This window comes from Falco peregrinus, chromosome 5 (assembly GCF_023634155.1).
Source record: "Falco peregrinus isolate bFalPer1 chromosome 5, bFalPer1.pri, whole genome shotgun sequence".
Lineage (NCBI taxonomy): Eukaryota > Metazoa > Chordata > Aves > Falconiformes > Falconidae > Falco > Falco peregrinus.
The window spans coordinates 107,776,495-107,792,689 of NC_073725.1; the positions used below are offsets into that span (position 1 = coordinate 107,776,495).

General features: G+C 64.3%; 1 protein-coding gene across 3 annotated transcripts; it reads left to right on the forward strand.

The window, feature by feature from the left end:
- Nucleotides 1-1,351: 1,351 nt before the first annotated feature.
- SLC38A3 (solute carrier family 38 member 3) lies at nucleotides 1,352-15,932 on the forward strand. 3 transcript variants are annotated; one of them, XM_055806139.1, is made up of 16 exons: nucleotides 1,352-1,496; nucleotides 8,857-9,008; nucleotides 9,157-9,241; nucleotides 9,334-9,449; nucleotides 9,903-9,976; nucleotides 10,057-10,149; nucleotides 10,224-10,305; nucleotides 11,122-11,204; nucleotides 11,361-11,419; nucleotides 11,887-12,060; nucleotides 12,195-12,274; nucleotides 12,710-12,810; nucleotides 12,909-13,033; nucleotides 13,502-13,646; nucleotides 14,117-14,220; nucleotides 14,330-15,932. In XM_055806139.1, exons 2-16 carry the CDS (start codon nucleotides 8,899-8,901, stop codon nucleotides 14,432-14,434), a joined length of 1,536 nt encoding a protein of 511 aa, XP_055662114.1. In that variant the 5' UTR covers nucleotides 1,352-1,496; nucleotides 8,857-8,898; the 3' UTR covers nucleotides 14,435-15,932. The 3 variants fall into 3 exon arrangements, with proteins under 3 accessions (XP_055662114.1, XP_055662113.1, XP_005229855.3); XM_055806138.1 differs by lacking the exon at nucleotides 1,352-1,496 and adding an exon at nucleotides 6,469-6,641; XM_005229798.3 differs by lacking the exon at nucleotides 1,352-1,496 and adding an exon at nucleotides 6,683-8,333.
- The last annotated feature ends 263 nt before the right edge of the window (nucleotides 15,933-16,195 follow it).

Sequence of the window (16,195 nt, forward strand, 5' to 3'; positions counted from 1 at the left end):
GGACATCTCCTTGCTGGTGCCACATGGCTGGCGCCCACCTTCGCCAGGGCAGGGGAAGGGTTAAGTGGATGGCTGAAGCCCAGCCATGCCCATGGCCCTGGGTGTCTCTGACTCCCTCTGACCCCCCATCCCCTCCTACCAAGCTGCCAAACCTGGCTGCCTCCGGTCCCCCAGCATGCCAGCCAGCGCTGGTTCAGAACTTACGCATGCTGCTGTTATTAGAAATTAGTTAATGGATGTCTCCAGCCAACGGAGAGCGGCAGTAACAGGAGCCGCAGGATTGCTGGGAGCGCGAGAGCAGAGCTGCCATTGAACATTTAACGTCCCAGGCGAGAGGGTGCTGCCGAGGGGAGATTTTCCTCCTCCCAGCCCGATGGCGACGCTCACTGCCGGCCGTTGGTGTTATTTCCATCCCAGGCCACCCGAGGCTTCGCAAGGATTTATGAAAGATATGTGTAACACAAATAAAGGCTCCCAGCAACGCGCGGAGCCGTCCTGCTAACGTGCAGTGGCTGTGCAAGGCTTGCGGCTCTAACGGGGAGGAGGGTGCACCGAGCCCCAGAGATTTACTCTGAAGTTAAAGCCAGGCAGGGCAGAGGAGCAGGAGGTGGTTTGGGGGTGACAGCCCTTGGGAAAGGGCAGGGAACCCACAGGGACATGCTGATGGCTGGCCAGGAGCTGCTGGCTCTCCCTGCAGTGTGTGAGATGCTCTTGGAAGAAGAAATTTCTTCTTTGGGGCATTTTTGTGGGGATAGATGCCTAAGTTGTGTCTCCAAGAAAAAAGAGGTGTTTCAGCTCAAGTGGGGAAGTTTGATGGAGACGAGAGGAGGGGACTGGACTGTCCCCCCCACTCTGGGTCACACTGGGGTGATCCCACACGGATTGTTTTCTCCCAGTGTTCTGAGGTACCCGGACAGCCCCTGCGGGGGCAGCTGGCACCCCGGGCCGGGCTGCCTTAACGTGGTAGCGACTTGAGCTTGGCAGGCCGGGGGGAGAGCCTGGTTGGGGGGTGTTGGGGGGACCCTCCCCAGCTGTCGGGTGACTCTGCTCCCCCCGAGAGGGGAGAAACCCCAGCCAGCGGCCGGGCTCCGGCAGCAGCCCCCGGGTGCTGCGGGGGCCAGTACCTGGCGGGGCGTCCATGCCCGGTGGGACACCGATGCCGGGTGGGACACTGATGCCCGGTGCGTCGGTGATTCCCAGCGGGAGAGCGATGCCCGGCGGGGGCGGTGACAGCGGCTGGGGCCGGGGCGAGGCGGGGCCGGGGCCGGGGCGGGGGCCGGCTGCTCTCCCCCCGGCCGGTCCCTCCCCGGCGCTGCCCCTGACGCTGCCCCGGCGGCGCGGAGATTGGGAGCCGCCGCGCTGGGGGCGGGCTCGGCTCCGGTTTAATCTCCGGCTCGGCCGGGATTACGGCCGTAGGATAGTCTAATCCGCGGCACCGGCTACCGGGGGCTGCTCGCCCCAGCCCGAAGCAGAGGCACCGCCGGAGAGGGGGGCAGGTAAGTCCCCTCCAGTCCCTCCCAGTCTCCCCAGTTGCACGCACCCCCGTGCTTTTTGCCTTCTCCTTCGGGAAACTCCGTGGCTGAAGGCTGCCGGGGCTTCGGAGCCCTCGCCTCCCCTTGGTCCCCCCCGCAGCCCGTCCTAACCCCCCGCCCGGCCCCGTTTTCCCCCCACCGTGCCCCGCTGCCCTCCTCCTCCTCCCGGAGGCGGGCAAGCCCCCCCCCCCCCGCCCCCGGCAGCCCTGGGAGGGCTCGGGGGCTCCGACAGCCCTGGCAGGTGGCGGTGCCCGGGGGCTGTTTGCTTTGCTTTTCTGCTGCCGCTTGCCTCTCCAGCTGCTTAAAGCCTCCCACGGGTGGGTAAAAAATCCTGCGAGGGCAGAGGGAAGGCAGAGGCCCCCCCGCCCCGCCGCCTTTCCACCCCAGCACCCAGCAAAGCTCCTCCCGCGGCGCGGTGCCGGGGGGGGGTCGGCATCGCCGCCTGCTTTGCTGATAAAAATAACACCAACCTCCAGACCCCCTTTTTCTGTCCCTTTTTTCCACTTTTAATTTTTAATTGCCCGTGGGAACGACATATGTTTCTTAAGGCTGGAAGTGTGCGCGGGCAGGATCGGGTGTCAGGGTGCTGGGGCGAGGAGCGGAGCGCGGCGGGGGGCACAGCCAGGGAGAGCGATGCTGGCGGTCGCGGTGCTGCCGGGGCTTGGCCGGGCTGTGCGTGCCGTGCTTCCCCGGGCCGGGGTATTTATAGAGTCTGGCTGGCCGGGACAGCGGTGTGGAAAGGCAGGCGGCACATTGCGTTCCCACTGGCCACGCGTGTCCCATGCCAGCGGTGTGGTGGCTTGCGCTGCCTGAAGCGGCTTGCAAATGTCCTGCCGGAGAGACATCTACCCCAAAGGTAGTGCCCTAAGGCATGGCAGGTGGCTGCTGGCCGTGGGTTCTCCATGCTGGGGCTGGCTATGTGGTGGCACAGGTGACCAGGGGACCTAGCAAGTCCCCAGCAGGTGGGATGGAGGGAAGGCAGAGCCCCCGTGCAGGGCTGAGCCGCAGCTGACTGTGGAGGGCATGGCCGCGCTGAGCTGCCACAGAGGAGATGGGGAATTTTCCACTGGTGGTTGGATCACGCCCAAGTTGAGCCATTAGACCTGCCTGGTCCCTGCTGCCGGCCACGGGCACGCTCTTGCCTCCTGGCTTCATGGGGGCACCCCACAGAAAGCCATCCATGCCCCATGACACTGCCCTGTCCCCTGGAGACTGAGCACTGGCATGACTGGGCTCTGGTGGCCAGTGATACTTGGGGGGGCGGTGGGGGCACTCTGGCCCACCCAGGGGTGGCATGGGGGGGGTGCTGGCGCCGTGGGGGAGCCTGGCTGAGGTGCAAAGGGCCCCGCAGCGCCCGACCGCGCTGCAGCTGTAATCACACGCCAGGGCTGCAGCCACGGCAAACAAACAGGCACCGGCAGAGCCTATTTTCCTTGGCACGTGGAGACGGGGGGAAGGAGTGGGATCCCACGGGCTCCTTTGGAAATGCAGCCCTTGAGAAAACAGAGGTGGATTGGGGACAGGATGGGCCCCCCATGCCCCCAGCCTCTCTCACCGTGTGGGTCTCGGGCACTGCGCACCTCCCTGGCTGCTGACGCAGGTTTGGGGCTGGCTGGGTTCCCCGTGCCAGCAGGGGGACAGCCAGCCTGGTCCTGCCATCCCCGGGCTGGGGAGCAGATGCCAGGCTGGTGGGGTGGCCCAATGGCTAGAGCTGCAAGGCCAGGGGTGGCAGTGGTCCCACGGGGCTTGGGCAGGTCTTGGCCCCAGGCTGGGACAGGGTGCTATGTTGGGGGTGCCGGGGGCATACGAGGGTGCAGCTGAGGCTGGTCCCTCCTGATGTCCTTGGTGCTGCCGGCAGCAAATGACAGTTTGGATTTTTTGCCATTGACCCCTCAGTGTCATCCCACCAAGGCCAGGTGTGTTTTAGGGAGTGGGAACTCCTGGAAAGCGTCTCACTTCCAAGGCAAAACACACTCCAGAGCTGTGATAGAAAACACAACCATTTTTTCAGACAGTACCTGCCCATCGGTCACCACCACAGTGCCACCATGCTCCCTGGGTGGCCCTGAGGTCCTGATGGGCAGTGCATTGGCTTTAAGTTTAAAGCAAAATCCAACATTTAGCCTAGAGCCAGCTGTTTGGGCTCAAGCTGCCGTTTACACCTGGCTTCCCCCAGAGCCACGCTGGGTGCCACTAGCCTCATGCTGTGCCTACCCTGTCCCCACGCTGCCAGCTGCCTCTGCTGCCTGACCTTGTCCCACATGGGCTCAACCCCTTCCTTCCACACTGAGTTGTGTCAGCCTGGGCTGTCCCGATGCTGTGCACGGCTCCCCTTGCCTGGCCTCGGTTTCCCCACTGTTCTCCCCAGCTCTCCTTGGTACTGGCGCTTGGATGCAGGAGGACCTGGTGCGATGGGGGTGGCTGGCACCTGTGCTGCAGCCACTTGATCCTCCTATGGCCCCATCCTGGGGCATATGGCTGGCAGGGGATTGCCATGGCTGAGCTGTGCCATGGCTCCGGCACTAGAAAACCCTCCCCATGGCCCCCCTGTGATGTTTAGCTCTGCCACCCCCTTCCCTGCAGTGCCTTCCCCTCCCCAGTATGTCCCAGACCCAAGCACATCCACTGCTGTGGGATGGTGCTGGGGTGGCCACAAGCCAGCCCAGCTGCTGGCACACTCTGCCTGTGGGCACATCCCTGTGCTTGGGCAGAGCTGTCCCTGAGGACATGGGTGCCGCTTGTGCTGTTTGAAGGAAGATCCTGGGTGGATGCTGCTCGCTGCATGGCATGGCAGGGATGGCCTGGAGCTGCTGGGGTAGGTGTTGGTGCCCCTGGAGCCCTGCTAGCTGGGACAGTGTCTTCAAGAACCACTTGCTTCTTGTTGCCACTGCCAATTCTGCCCTGGCTGTAGTGCCATGGGCATCACCTAGCCTGAGGCTGAGTCGTGGTGCAGTATTTGGGGCTGAAACCCCAGGTTGCCCCAGGTCTAGATGAGCCCAGGAGCAGTGAGCGTGCTGCCCAGCTTGTGCTGGGACCGTGAGCAGGGCTGACTGGCATGATCATCTGGGAGGCTATCTGGTGAAGGTCTCTGGTGGGGCTATCTAATGAGGGTCTCCAGCAGGTCTGTTTGGGGAGGGTCTACAGTGGGGCTACCCAGAGGGGCTCTCCAGCCATGCAGTGGGCAAATTGCCTCCAGGTAAGCCTCCCCACGGCTGATGGTGTCCCCATGCGCATGGGGGTGCACCTCAGAACCCTCACCCCAAAGGTGAGGTGCCTGGCCATGCCCCTGGGCAGCCAGATCTGCCCTTCTGGGTGCCCACTGCTCCCGGGGAGGTGGGACAATGGCACTGCCTTTGCTTGGCTGTGAGGTGGAGGAGAGAGAAATGCCGTAGATTTAAAAACAGGTTTGGGGTGCTAATTTTAGGAAGGCAGGTCAGGGGGAAAGCCATGCCTGCGTGCGCTCGGGGGGAAGGGCAGGCCCTGCTCCTGCAGGGTTGGGCTGGCTCGGCTCCCAGTGCTCAGGCTCCCAGGGCCACCCGGGGAGGGGATTCTCTGTGGAGGGTCAACGAGAGGTGTGGGGGGGTCCCCACTGTGTGTCTGCCCTGCTGGAGCCAGCCTCCCTGGGGAGGTGATGCCCGGGGACCCCCGAGATTTGGGCTGTTGCCCCAGCCCTGCCTGTGTGCCTATGGTGGTTCTGGGGGCTCACCAGGGACCCCAGGTTGGAGGTCACCCTGTGCCCAGCAGCGGTGCTGCGGGTACCCCCAGGTCTGGGGGCCGATGGCAGTGGTGGGGGGGGACAGCTGGCATCTCTGCCTGCTTGACCATGCCGCCTGTCCCTCTGGGAGGGCTATGTCACCAGCGAAGCCCCAGGGAACATGAGACCTCTGTGTGCCCAGCTTTGCGGAAACCCGAACAGCCACCTGGGCAGGCAGGCACCGACAGGGGGGCCTTTCTGCCTGCCCCCCAGCATACACCGGCGGCAGTGGAGTACCTGGCTGTGAGCACGCAGGCCGGCAGCTGTGGCAGGCTTGGCATTAAAGCTGGATTACCACCCGGAATAGTCCCACTGTCCCAGCTGGGGTGGATTAGCTGGGATTCATCTGCAGAGGGAGAGGAGATAGAGAGGGGGGTCTCTGGCCGGCAGGGGTCCCTGGCTTGGGGGAACACCCACCCACAGCCAGGGAGACCCGGTGCCTTTGTCCCTCATGGGTGAGAGTCGTGGGCTGCGGGCACATGGCAGGTCGTTGCATCCCAGGCTGGCACTGTGTGGCGCAGGCAGGGCTGGCAGGCAGCGTGCTGTACTCCCACCGGCATGGCGTGCCCCAGCAGGGACTGTGCTGTGCTGAGGCTTGACCAGGGGAACCAGCATAGTGCGAGTGTCTGGCTTTCCCAGGGTGATATGTGCCCTCCTCACCATGCTGCCAGGTGTGATGGACCTCCGACACATTCCTCTGGTATTGCCGACTGAGCTCTCCTGCCCCAGCCCGCCCTGTTCCTGGCTGTGCCTTGCTCCCAGCTGGGTTTTTCCACCTTTGAAATAAAGTCTGAGTGGAAGCGAGATGCTGGGCAGAGGGATGCAGCCCCTTCCAGGACCACATCCCCCACCATGGTGTCCTGGCCCCCGAGGAAGGCTGACAGGGGGGCTGGGGCAAGCCCAGGGCTGCCTGGCTGCCTGCCAGGGAAAGGGATTTGGGAGCCCTGCTGCCCCATACACGTGTCCCCATCTCGGTGAGGCGGAGCAGGCATCTGTGCTGGCCGGGACGTGGTGTGAGAGACCAAATGTAGCCTCCCCTGGTGCGCAGACGTGGCCGGCGGGGAGGGTACGTGCCGCCCCACGCATACGGCTTGCCGTTCCCCGCGGGGGGGCTGCGGGACAGCACCGGGGCCCGGCGCGGGCTGCCTGGCTGTGCCGGAGCATTGTTGGGGTGGATGATGGCCCTGGTGTCACTGAGCAGTGGGACAGCAGGAGCAGCCCTTGGAAGAGCACATGGGCTGCCCAAGGCGGCAGCAAGGATGGCAACACCCCGTCTGTGTGGCGGGGATGCGCATACCATGGGGTGAGATCCCTGGGAGATGCTTTTTGCCTGGAGTGGAGCATCCCCGGCTGAGGTGGGTGCACAGGGACAGGGGTGAGCCTGCCACCCCCTAGCCCTGGGGGGACACACGCCACCCCCCCCAACCGGGGGCCGTCCACCGCTCCATGTATTTGCTGTTCTGCCTGGCCTTATCGCAAGGCAAACAGCGGCAGGCAGGGCACGCTCTGCCCGATCGAAGCGTCTCCTGATCCCTCCCCTTTCATCTCCCCCCTCTTCCCTGGCCACTGCCGCTGGGAGACCCTGGCCGAGGGGCAAAGGCCGGGGCTGGCTGGGGAGGTGGCGGTGAGCGGTGCCGGGGCTGTGCCAGGGCTGTGCCGGGGCTGTGCCAGGGCTGTGCCGGGGCTGCCCGGCGGGAGGAAGCGTCTGGGTGGCAGTGCTAAGCCCGGTGCATGCAGAATGAGCCTGGCCGTGCCGCTTGCTATTCCGAGAGGCGCTCGGGGGAAGAAGCTGGTATTTCCTGAGCCGTCCGGCGAGGTGTAATTATAACCTGGGAGAAGAAAGGGGCTGCAGAGGAGAGCGCCCAGCCTCCCTGGCGCCCGTGGGGGAGCGGGCAGGGGGAGTGGGGCAGCTCCTGCCTGCTGCTGGTGGGAGGCAGCGAAGCCTGTGCCTGTGGGCAGCCCAGCAGTGCTGGTGGGCATCAGGGAGGTGATGGAGCACCGGGGACCTGGTGGTCCCCCTCCAGCCCGGCACTGGGAGTGGTGGGCTTGGCAATGCCTGCCCATGGTGGCGGGAAGGCGCAGAGTTAACGGTGGTGTTTGGACGTGCTGGCAGCCATGTTCATGCCTGGATCTGGCCCAAGCAGAGGCCTAGTGGAGGGGATAAATCATCACCCAGCGCCCGCCCTGTGCTTCCCTCTCTTCCCCCCTGCACAGCTGAGCCTCCCTGCTCTGGTCCTCGCTGGCCTGTGCCCTGCCTCAGTTTCCCCACCAGGCTGGGTGTCGCAGGCAGGGTGGCCCAGCCTTGTGCCCCCTACCCTAGGCCAGCCTTAGGGGCTTGGCCCCCCCTCCCCAGCAGTGCTGGCAGCCAGTGCGTGGCCTGGGATGACCCCGCCAGGTCTCCTCTGTGGCCTGAATGGGCAGGGACAGGCAGGGCAGCAGCTCAGGAGTCCGGAGGTGCTGACGCCCACACCCTGCTGTGACATCCTTCCCTTGCGTGCTGTGGGGGCTGCTGTCCCCGTCATCTCCGTGCTCCAGCAGTGCCACAGGAAGGCTTGCCTGGTCCCCAGGGCCACTGATCCCCTAGAAGAAAGATGGGCATGTCCCCTTTTAACCCCACAGGGATCCAGTGACAGGGCACCAGCATCCTCCCTGGGGTTGGGGACCGCGCTGCATCCCAGCCAGCCATCACCCTGGGCTGGGTGGCATCATCCCTTGGCCAGAGATGGCCCCAGTATGGAGCACCCCAGCCAGCCGGACAGGACCCCAGACCCTCAGGGTGGTGGGTGACCCTGCCCAGCTGCCAGCCTGCCCCAGAAAGCCACCCTGTGCCGTTTCCCAGCGGGGCGGGGAGGGCTGGGGCTTGCACAGAGGCAGCTTTGTGTGGTGTGCCAAGGCGTCCCGCGCTCGGCAGCCTGGCTGCCTTCCCCTGCCAAGGAGCTGTCTCCTGGCCCCGCGCTCTTTCCTGCTCCGTTTGTCCAGCCCTGACGTGCCCCCAAGACCCCTGCCTTGGCACCTTGGCAGCACTGGCCCTGGGCGGCGGGATGCGGGTGAGCCTTTTGCGCCGGGCAGTACCACAAGGCTTTAAGTAACGGTGGTGGCTGGGGGGACCCTGAGCTCCCCACCCCGTCCCCAGCTGCCCTCCCAAACACCCCCACTCGCCTGTCGGCACCCACCTCTGAGAGGGGAAACTGAGGCACGGAGCTGATTGCTGCAGGCAGGGTAGTGGAGGTGGGCAGGCGTTGTGGATGGAGGCTTTGGGGCTGGGCTACTGCAGTGCTGCGTGCAAGGGAGCGGAGCAGCTCTGTGGGGTGGGCTGCGGGATGGGTGGGCTGTGGCATGGCTGGCTGAGCGAGGGGACAGTTCCACCTGGGGACCCTCGTGGAGCTGTTGGAGCCGGGGCAAGCTCTGTGGGACGTTGTGTGCCAAGCGAGCAGAAGGGAGAAGTCCAGCCTGTCCTTGCGATGGCATCAGCGCTGGTGCTGTGCCTGACTCTAGCATCCCTGGTGGATGCGGGACTTGTGGATCCCAAGGGCAGCCCGTCTCCAGACCCCTGTTGCCCCCCTCTTGCAGAGCCCAAGGAGAGCCTGCAGTGAGCCCAGCCACCTCGTCGCCATGGATGCCACAGATGTGCCCCTCCAGGCTGAGATGGTGGAGCTGGTGCCCAATGGGAAGCACACGACTGCGCTCACCGCCTCCACTGTCCCCTCGCTGGCAGGCGACAGGTAGGGGCCCCAGGATAAGTGGAGGTGCCAGGGGCTTGGGGGGTCCTGCCAGCTGCTCCCTGCCCTTGCAATACCTGGGCATGGAGGGGGGGGGGCATGGTGGCCCTTGTGTCTACTTTGGCCTCACCCCACGCCCTCCGGTGCCCAGGTTTGAGGAGAACCAGTCCAGTGCAGCAGAGATGGAGGAGTTCCTGCCCCACGGCACTGACAAGAAGCAGACGCACTTCACCGATGTGAGTATCAGCATGGGCACTGTGGTTGTGGGATGGGGGTAGCTCCTGGTGTGACCGGAGCGTCCCATCCCTGCTGTGTCTTGTGTGCACAGTTCGAAGGGAAGACATCTTTCGGGATGTCTGTCTTCAACCTGAGCAACGCCATCATGGGCAGCGGCATCCTGGGACTGGCCTACGCCATGGCCAACACCGGCATCATCCTCTTCCTGTGAGTGTGGTGCGCCCATGGGGGCTTGGGTGAGGGGCGCTGGGGGGGGCCTCTCCAAGGGCATCGGTGGGTCCTAGGGGTGCAGACATAAAAGGGGTCCCTGGCTTGGGGTGGTGCAGGGACTGGTGTCCCACTGCCTGAGCAATGCCCGTCCCTAGCATGAGCCTGTCTGCCCCTGCCAGGCGCTGTGCCCCACTGGGGAGGAGGAGGAAGGCTTGACTTCCTTCATACAAGACCAGATTTCCCCACGTGGCCCAAAGGACGCAGGTGCCGGCTGCCCTTGGGCCTGTGGCCCATCCACCCTGTGAGCACCCAGCCGGTGCCGAGGCGAGGGGCCGGGTGACCTGCCAGGATGGCTGCCTGCAGGCAGAGCCTGCCTGTGTGGGATTTGCCCTACGGCTGTGTCCGAGCCTGGTGCTGTGACTTGCTGGTGACGGCGCTGTCCTCCCGCAGCTTCCTCCTGACGGCAGTGGCCCTGCTCTCCAGCTACTCCATCCACCTGCTGCTCAAGTCCTCGGGCATCGTGGGTGAGTGTCGGGTCCTCAGTGGGGCTGTGCCAGGGGATCCCCTCCTGACTTTCACCCTGCCACCACTCCCTGTCCTGCAGGCATCCGTGCCTATGAGCAGCTGGGCTACCGAGCCTTTGGCACGCCAGGGAAGCTGGCTGCAGCCATCGCCATCACGCTGCAGAACATCGGAGGTGAGGAGTGGGGCTGGGGACAAGGGATGGGACTGGAGCATGCTGACGCAGCATGACCTCGCTCTGCCCCACAGCCATGTCCAGCTACCTATACATCGTCAAATCCGAAGTGCCTCTTGTCATCCAGACCTTCCTCAACCTGGAGGAGAAGACCACGTGAGTGCCTCCTGCCCACGCTGCCTGTGTGCCTTCCTCGGGCAGGTGCCAGAGCTTCGGCTCCAGCTGTGCAGCCCATGGCAGGGATTTACTGCCATTAAGCCACTACTATTTTTGATAACTGTCAGTGCTGAATAAGCCCCTGGGTGGGATTAAACTGGGCTGAACTTCCAATCCCTGCTCCTCACATCCCCTTGGGATCAGGCTTTCCTCCTTGAGTAGAGCCCAGGGCTGTGGGATGGGGGATGGGAACTCTGGTTGGGAATGGGTCCCCGCATCCCCACCCCATACCTGCATCCCCACCAGAGCCATGGGGGGTGAGAGCTGGGCAGAGCTGCCACTGGGACCTCCACCAGTCCTGGACTGGGCATCCCAACCAGGCTCAACCCCGACTGCTCTGAGGTGTTTGACCACATGTAGGACCAGGGCTGGGCAGGGGTCCTGCCCTGTGGGCAGCCAGGGGCAGCTCTCTCCACCTGGGGTGTTGAGGACCTGGCTGAGTCCCCTCACAGATGCTGGTACCCTGGGCTGCCCACAGGCAAATATGTGCTGAGAACAGCAGTTCTCAGCCTTCCCCACAGCAGCTGTAACCCTTGGGGTTGCACTACTATGGGGGTAGGCAGGACCCCAGCTCAATTGCCCCCAGGGACACTGGCCTCAGGGGTCCCCAGGGACGCTAGCACAGCAAAGCTGCCAGCATCCTTGGGGCTGCCAGATCTGGGATCCCCACAGATGGCAGACAGCCCCCCACCAATGGCTTCCTGTGCCTCCTGTGCCCCAGCAGAGCAGGGCAGTGAGCAGTCCCTCTGCTTTCAGGGACTGGTACATGAACGGGAACTACCTGGTGATCCTGGTTTCTGTCACCATTATCCTGCCCCTGGCTCTCATGAAGCAGCTCGGTAAGTCAGGGGGATGCCACCTGCAGCCCTGGGGTCTGACAGTCCGGGATTCCTGTGGGGTCACGGTGTCAGCCTGGGGGTGGTGGGCAAGGAGGGGGCACCCATCCAGCACAAGGGTCCTGCCTGGACCCACCAGCTGCTCTCCTCCCTCCCCAGGCTACCTTGGCTACGCTAGCGGCTTCTCCCTCAGCTGTATGGTCTTCTTCCTCATCTCGGTGAGCACCTGCTGGCACATGCTGGCAGCTTGGGGTGCCAAGCATCCCTTCTGCTGGGGTGCGTGGCTCTGCTGGCGCGTGGCTGGGCTGTGTGCTGTGGTGACAGCAGGGACAGTGGGTGCTCGGGGCTGCAGAGATGCTGTGGTGCTGTCACACTGCTGGGTTATTTTTGGCTGAAGAAGCCAAGCGCTGGGGAAAGGGGAAGGGAGAGGATGCTGGGGGGAACTGTGTGTGTGGGCCCTCCACGTGCCACTGCCCTGCTCTGCCCCGCTGCCCACCCTTGCAGGGGCAGGCTGGGGGTCCAGCATCACTGTGGGACCAGCATCACTGTGGGGCACTGCTGGCAAAGGGTGACCCATGGAGGGGTCCCTGCAGGGGCACCCTCCTGCCGGGTGCGGTGTTGGCTTGGGCAGCTGGTGCTGGGGGGTGCTGGTGCTGCCCCTCCCCATGTCCATCTTTCCCCCCAGGTCATCTACAAGAAGTTCCAGATCCCCTGTCCACTCCCTGAGCAGGAGGGGAACCTCACGGGCAGCCTCAATGCCACTGCCATCAGCACCAGCGACTACCAGAACGGCTACACTGTCCTCCAGGCCCCTGAGCAGGGCACTTGCAACCCCAGCTTCTTCACCCTGAACTCCCAGGTAGGGACCTTGGATGCACCCCTAGGGCTCCGGATGAGCCCCCACCCTGTGCACCCTATGAAAGTGGGTGGTCCTGGCCCTGACAGCACCTGCCAGCTGGGCCCCTGGCACTCAGCCACCCTCCTCTCATGCAGACAGCATACACCATCCCCATCATGGCCTTTGCCTTTGTCTGCCACCCTGAGGTCCTGCCCATCTACACAGAGCTGAAGGAGTGAGTCCTGGGTGGGGGCACCCATGGGGAGGGGTGGGCTTCTGGCACCCACCCAAAGGCAGTGCTGTCTGGGTGTGGGACCTGCGCCAGGGCATCATGGGGAGGTGAGCGATATGACCCTGGGTGGGTGGCGGGTGGTAGGACCTGGGATGGGTGGTGTCAGTCCCAGGAGGTGGGTGATACAGCCTGGGGTGGGTGGGTGGCTGGCTGGTAGTGGGTGATATCACCCCTGGAAGGTGGGTGTTATGACCCAGGGTGGGTGGATGATGATGGGTGATCTGACCCACCACGCAGCCCAGGAAGGGGAACAGAGCCCCTGTGCACCCCAGGGTGCTCTGGCATCACCCCTCCTTGATGGGTGGGTCCTTGGTGCCAGGAGTTGCCACAGGGTGGGCTGGCCTGTGGGGGCCATGCTGAGCTCACCATCTCCTGCAGTCCCTCCAAGAAGAAAATGCAGTGCATCTCCAACATCTCCATCATGGTCATGTACCTCATGTACTTCTTGGCTGCCCTTTTTGGATACCTCACGTTCTATGGTGAGCCCTTGGGGAGGGGGCTGGGCACCCTACCGGCATGCTGGCACCGGGGTGGCAGTGATGGGACTCACCCAGTGGCTCCCCGCCGGTGCCCACAGGCCGGGTGGAGTCAGAGCTGCTGCACACGTACAACAAGGTGGACCCCTTCGATGTGCTCATCCTGTGTGTGCGGGTGGCCGTGCTGACGGCTGTCACCCTCACCGTCCCCATTGTCCTCTTCCCGGTGAGTGGCCCTGTGGGGATGCCAGATGATGCCACCACCCCTGGCTGCCACAGGGCTTTGGGTTGAGGCTTTGAGAGGGGAAACTGAGGCAGCGATGGGCTGAAACCTGGGAACAGGATAGCAGGGATCAGCGGGGCAGCAGGGATTGGGGAGTAGGACCAGGTGAGTGTCAGGGACAGGGCTGGGGCATGGGTGATGGAGACCAGCAGGGCCATGGGGACACGGCTGGGAAGGGGTGACAGGGACCAGTGGTGCCATGGGGACAGGGCTGGGGCAGGGGAAGGGGTGAGAGAGACCAGCACAGCCATGGGGACAGGGCTGGGGCAGGGGAAGGGACAACAGGGACCAGTGGGGCATCAGTGTCAGGGCTGGGACAGAGGAGATGGGGATGAGCAGGACTGCAGGGACAGGGGTTGGGATGGGGCCTGACTCCAAGGATGATGTATGACACCCTGTCCCTGTCCCCAGGTGCGCCGGGCCATCCAGCAGATGCTGTTCCAAGGGAAAGACTTTAGCTGGATCCGCCATGTCACCATCGCCGTGGTCCTGCTGACCTTCATCAACCTCTTGGTCATCTTTGCCCCCTCCATCCTTGGCATCTTTGGCATGATTGGTGCGTGACAGTGCCCCACTCCTGTCCTGCCCTGGGTGCTACATGTTGCAGGCAGCACATCAGCCTCAACCCCTGCCTGGTGCTCTGCCTGAACCCCCGTGCCTCAGTTTCCCCTTCTCAACATGCTGGGACCAGGTGGCATATGGGGTGCCCCCCATCCCTGTTGCAGCAGGCTGGTTCCTGCAGCGTGATGCTGCACTGCCGGCCACTGCTTGCTTCTCTCCTGGGCACTTCCCTTGATCCCCCAAGCCAGGCTCCCCCTGCTCAGCACCTGGCTCGGTGCCAAGGCCCTGGCTGCGGGGAGGGGTGTGGGGATGGTGCCAGGACACGGTGTCCCCAGGTTCCTGGAAGGCTTTGCCAGGGCTGGCGTGGGGGGGCAGAGGGGGACAGGACCTGGCCTGGCAGCGGGGCTGGCAGAGCTGAGCTGCGGGACGGGGGCCCCTTGCCCGCTCTGTCCCTGTCTGCTCCAGGTGCCACCTCTGCTCCCTGCCTCATCTTCATCTTCCCCGCCATCTTCTACATCCGCATCATGCCCAAGGACAAGGAGCCGCTGCGCTCCACCCCCAAAATCTTGGTAAGCATGGCAGGGGCGGGCAGAGATGGGGACAGGGATGGGGGTCCTAGGGCTGGACTGGGGACCTCGTGGACCTGGCCATCCCTGACCCACTTCCTTGTCCCCACAGGCTGCCTGCTTTGCCCTCCTTGGGGTGATCTTCATGATCATGAGTTTGAGCTTCATCATCATCGACTGGGCCACAGGGGGAGGGAAGAGCGGCGGCAGCCACTAGCCAGCACCGGGTGCCCATGCCAACCTCCCCCCCACCTACCGGTGCCCCAGGGAGAGCCGGCCCTGGGCTCAGCTCCCACACCATGGCCCCACCAGGCTTCTCTGGGGACCTTCCGCCATCGCTGCCATCACCCGTGGTGGTGGTGGTGAGGGGGCATGAGCCATGGCAGGCACGGGGACCCCCAGACCTGTGCTCGGGGTGGGGCAGCAAGCCCAGGGCAGGTGCTGTGCCCCCCACCCCCGCTCCAGCAGGTACCCTTCCTGCTTCGCGCCTCAGTTTCCCCATCTGTAAAATGGGGAGAATAACACTGCCCTACCTCACCAGGAGCTGGCTGTCAGGTGGAGCTCATCTCTGTGCACCCAGAGCCACCAGCAACAGGCACTGCCAAGGGTGCGGGCCACTGCCCACCACAGGGGCTGAGGACTGGGGCAGTATCCTGGGCCCCTCCAGGGGCTGGAGTTCAGTGGGGACCCATGCCAGGACCCATCCCCAAGCCACCCATCCTCTCCTCCTGCCATGCCCTGCTCCCCAGAGAGATGCCACCCCAGCATCACGGGGGCACCCCAGTCCCCACTGGCAAGTGTGGTCCTGCTGCCATGGTTGGTGGTACCCAGCCTACTGCTTTTGAGCCTGCTTGGGGAACAGTTGGCTCCTGGTGCCTGTGGATGGGACCCTGGTGACCCCCAGGCCATACTTGGGGACAGGCTGCACCACCGTGGGGAGGTGGCACGCCTGCAGGGGCTTGGTGCCCGCTGGCATCCTGCCCATGCTTTGGTTTGGCTGCCCAGGACCTGGCGCTGCCGAGGGGTGCAGGTCAGGAGTGCAGGGGGGGGGGGGGATGCTGGGGGCAGCGCTCATCGGCGTCCAACTCAAGGCTCTGGAGCCACCCCCCTACCCGTGTGCCCAGATGCCAGGGTGATGGGCAGACCCCAGTTCAAGCTGGCCCTGCTTGCCTGGCACCTGAGGCCAGCACCCAGACTCCACAGCCCTCTCCTAACCGCCCATCCATCCATCCTGCTGCGATGCCCCACGCCACGCCAAAACCCAGAGAGTGGCTCTCCCACCCCCCAGCTCCCCTCCCAGTGTGGGGGGGCAGCCTGGCAGGGTGGGAGCATGGGGGGGGGGGGGGTGGTGGTGCTGCCTTGCAGCAAAGTACATAAAAGACGTATTTTTTTACTGGGGTGGTGGAGGCTGGGATGCTTTTTATAAATACTGTATATAAGAGTAGATCTTTTTTAACGTGTTGTGTTGCTCTGGGTAGCTCTGTATAATGTACATATCTATATGGGGCGGGGGGGGGTGTGACCCGCTGCCACTGAAGGGAACTGCTGTGGACCCTCACCGTGGCAGCAGCCCCTGGCACCCCTGTCTCAGCCTGGCCACCCCTGTGCTGTGCCAGGGGGGTGACGCTTTTAAATTATCCGTGGGGTGGATGTCCGTGCTGGCCAGGAGGCCGGCCGGCAACATCTCTGGCAGCGAGAATAAAGATGTGAACGTGCCCAGGTCTCGGGCGTCACTGGGTGTGCAAGGAGCTGGCACGCAGGCTGGCACCTGGCACGCAGCGTCCTAGGACAGCACGGACAGAGGGACACACGTGCATGTGGGTGCACGGGTGTACATGGGGACAGCAAGGACACGCGGACGCACAGGGTCCATGCACATGCATGCACAGATGCACATGGGGACAGCGTGGGCGTACGGATGGTCCCACGCACCCACGGGGACAGATGGACACACACACACACACACACAGACAGACAG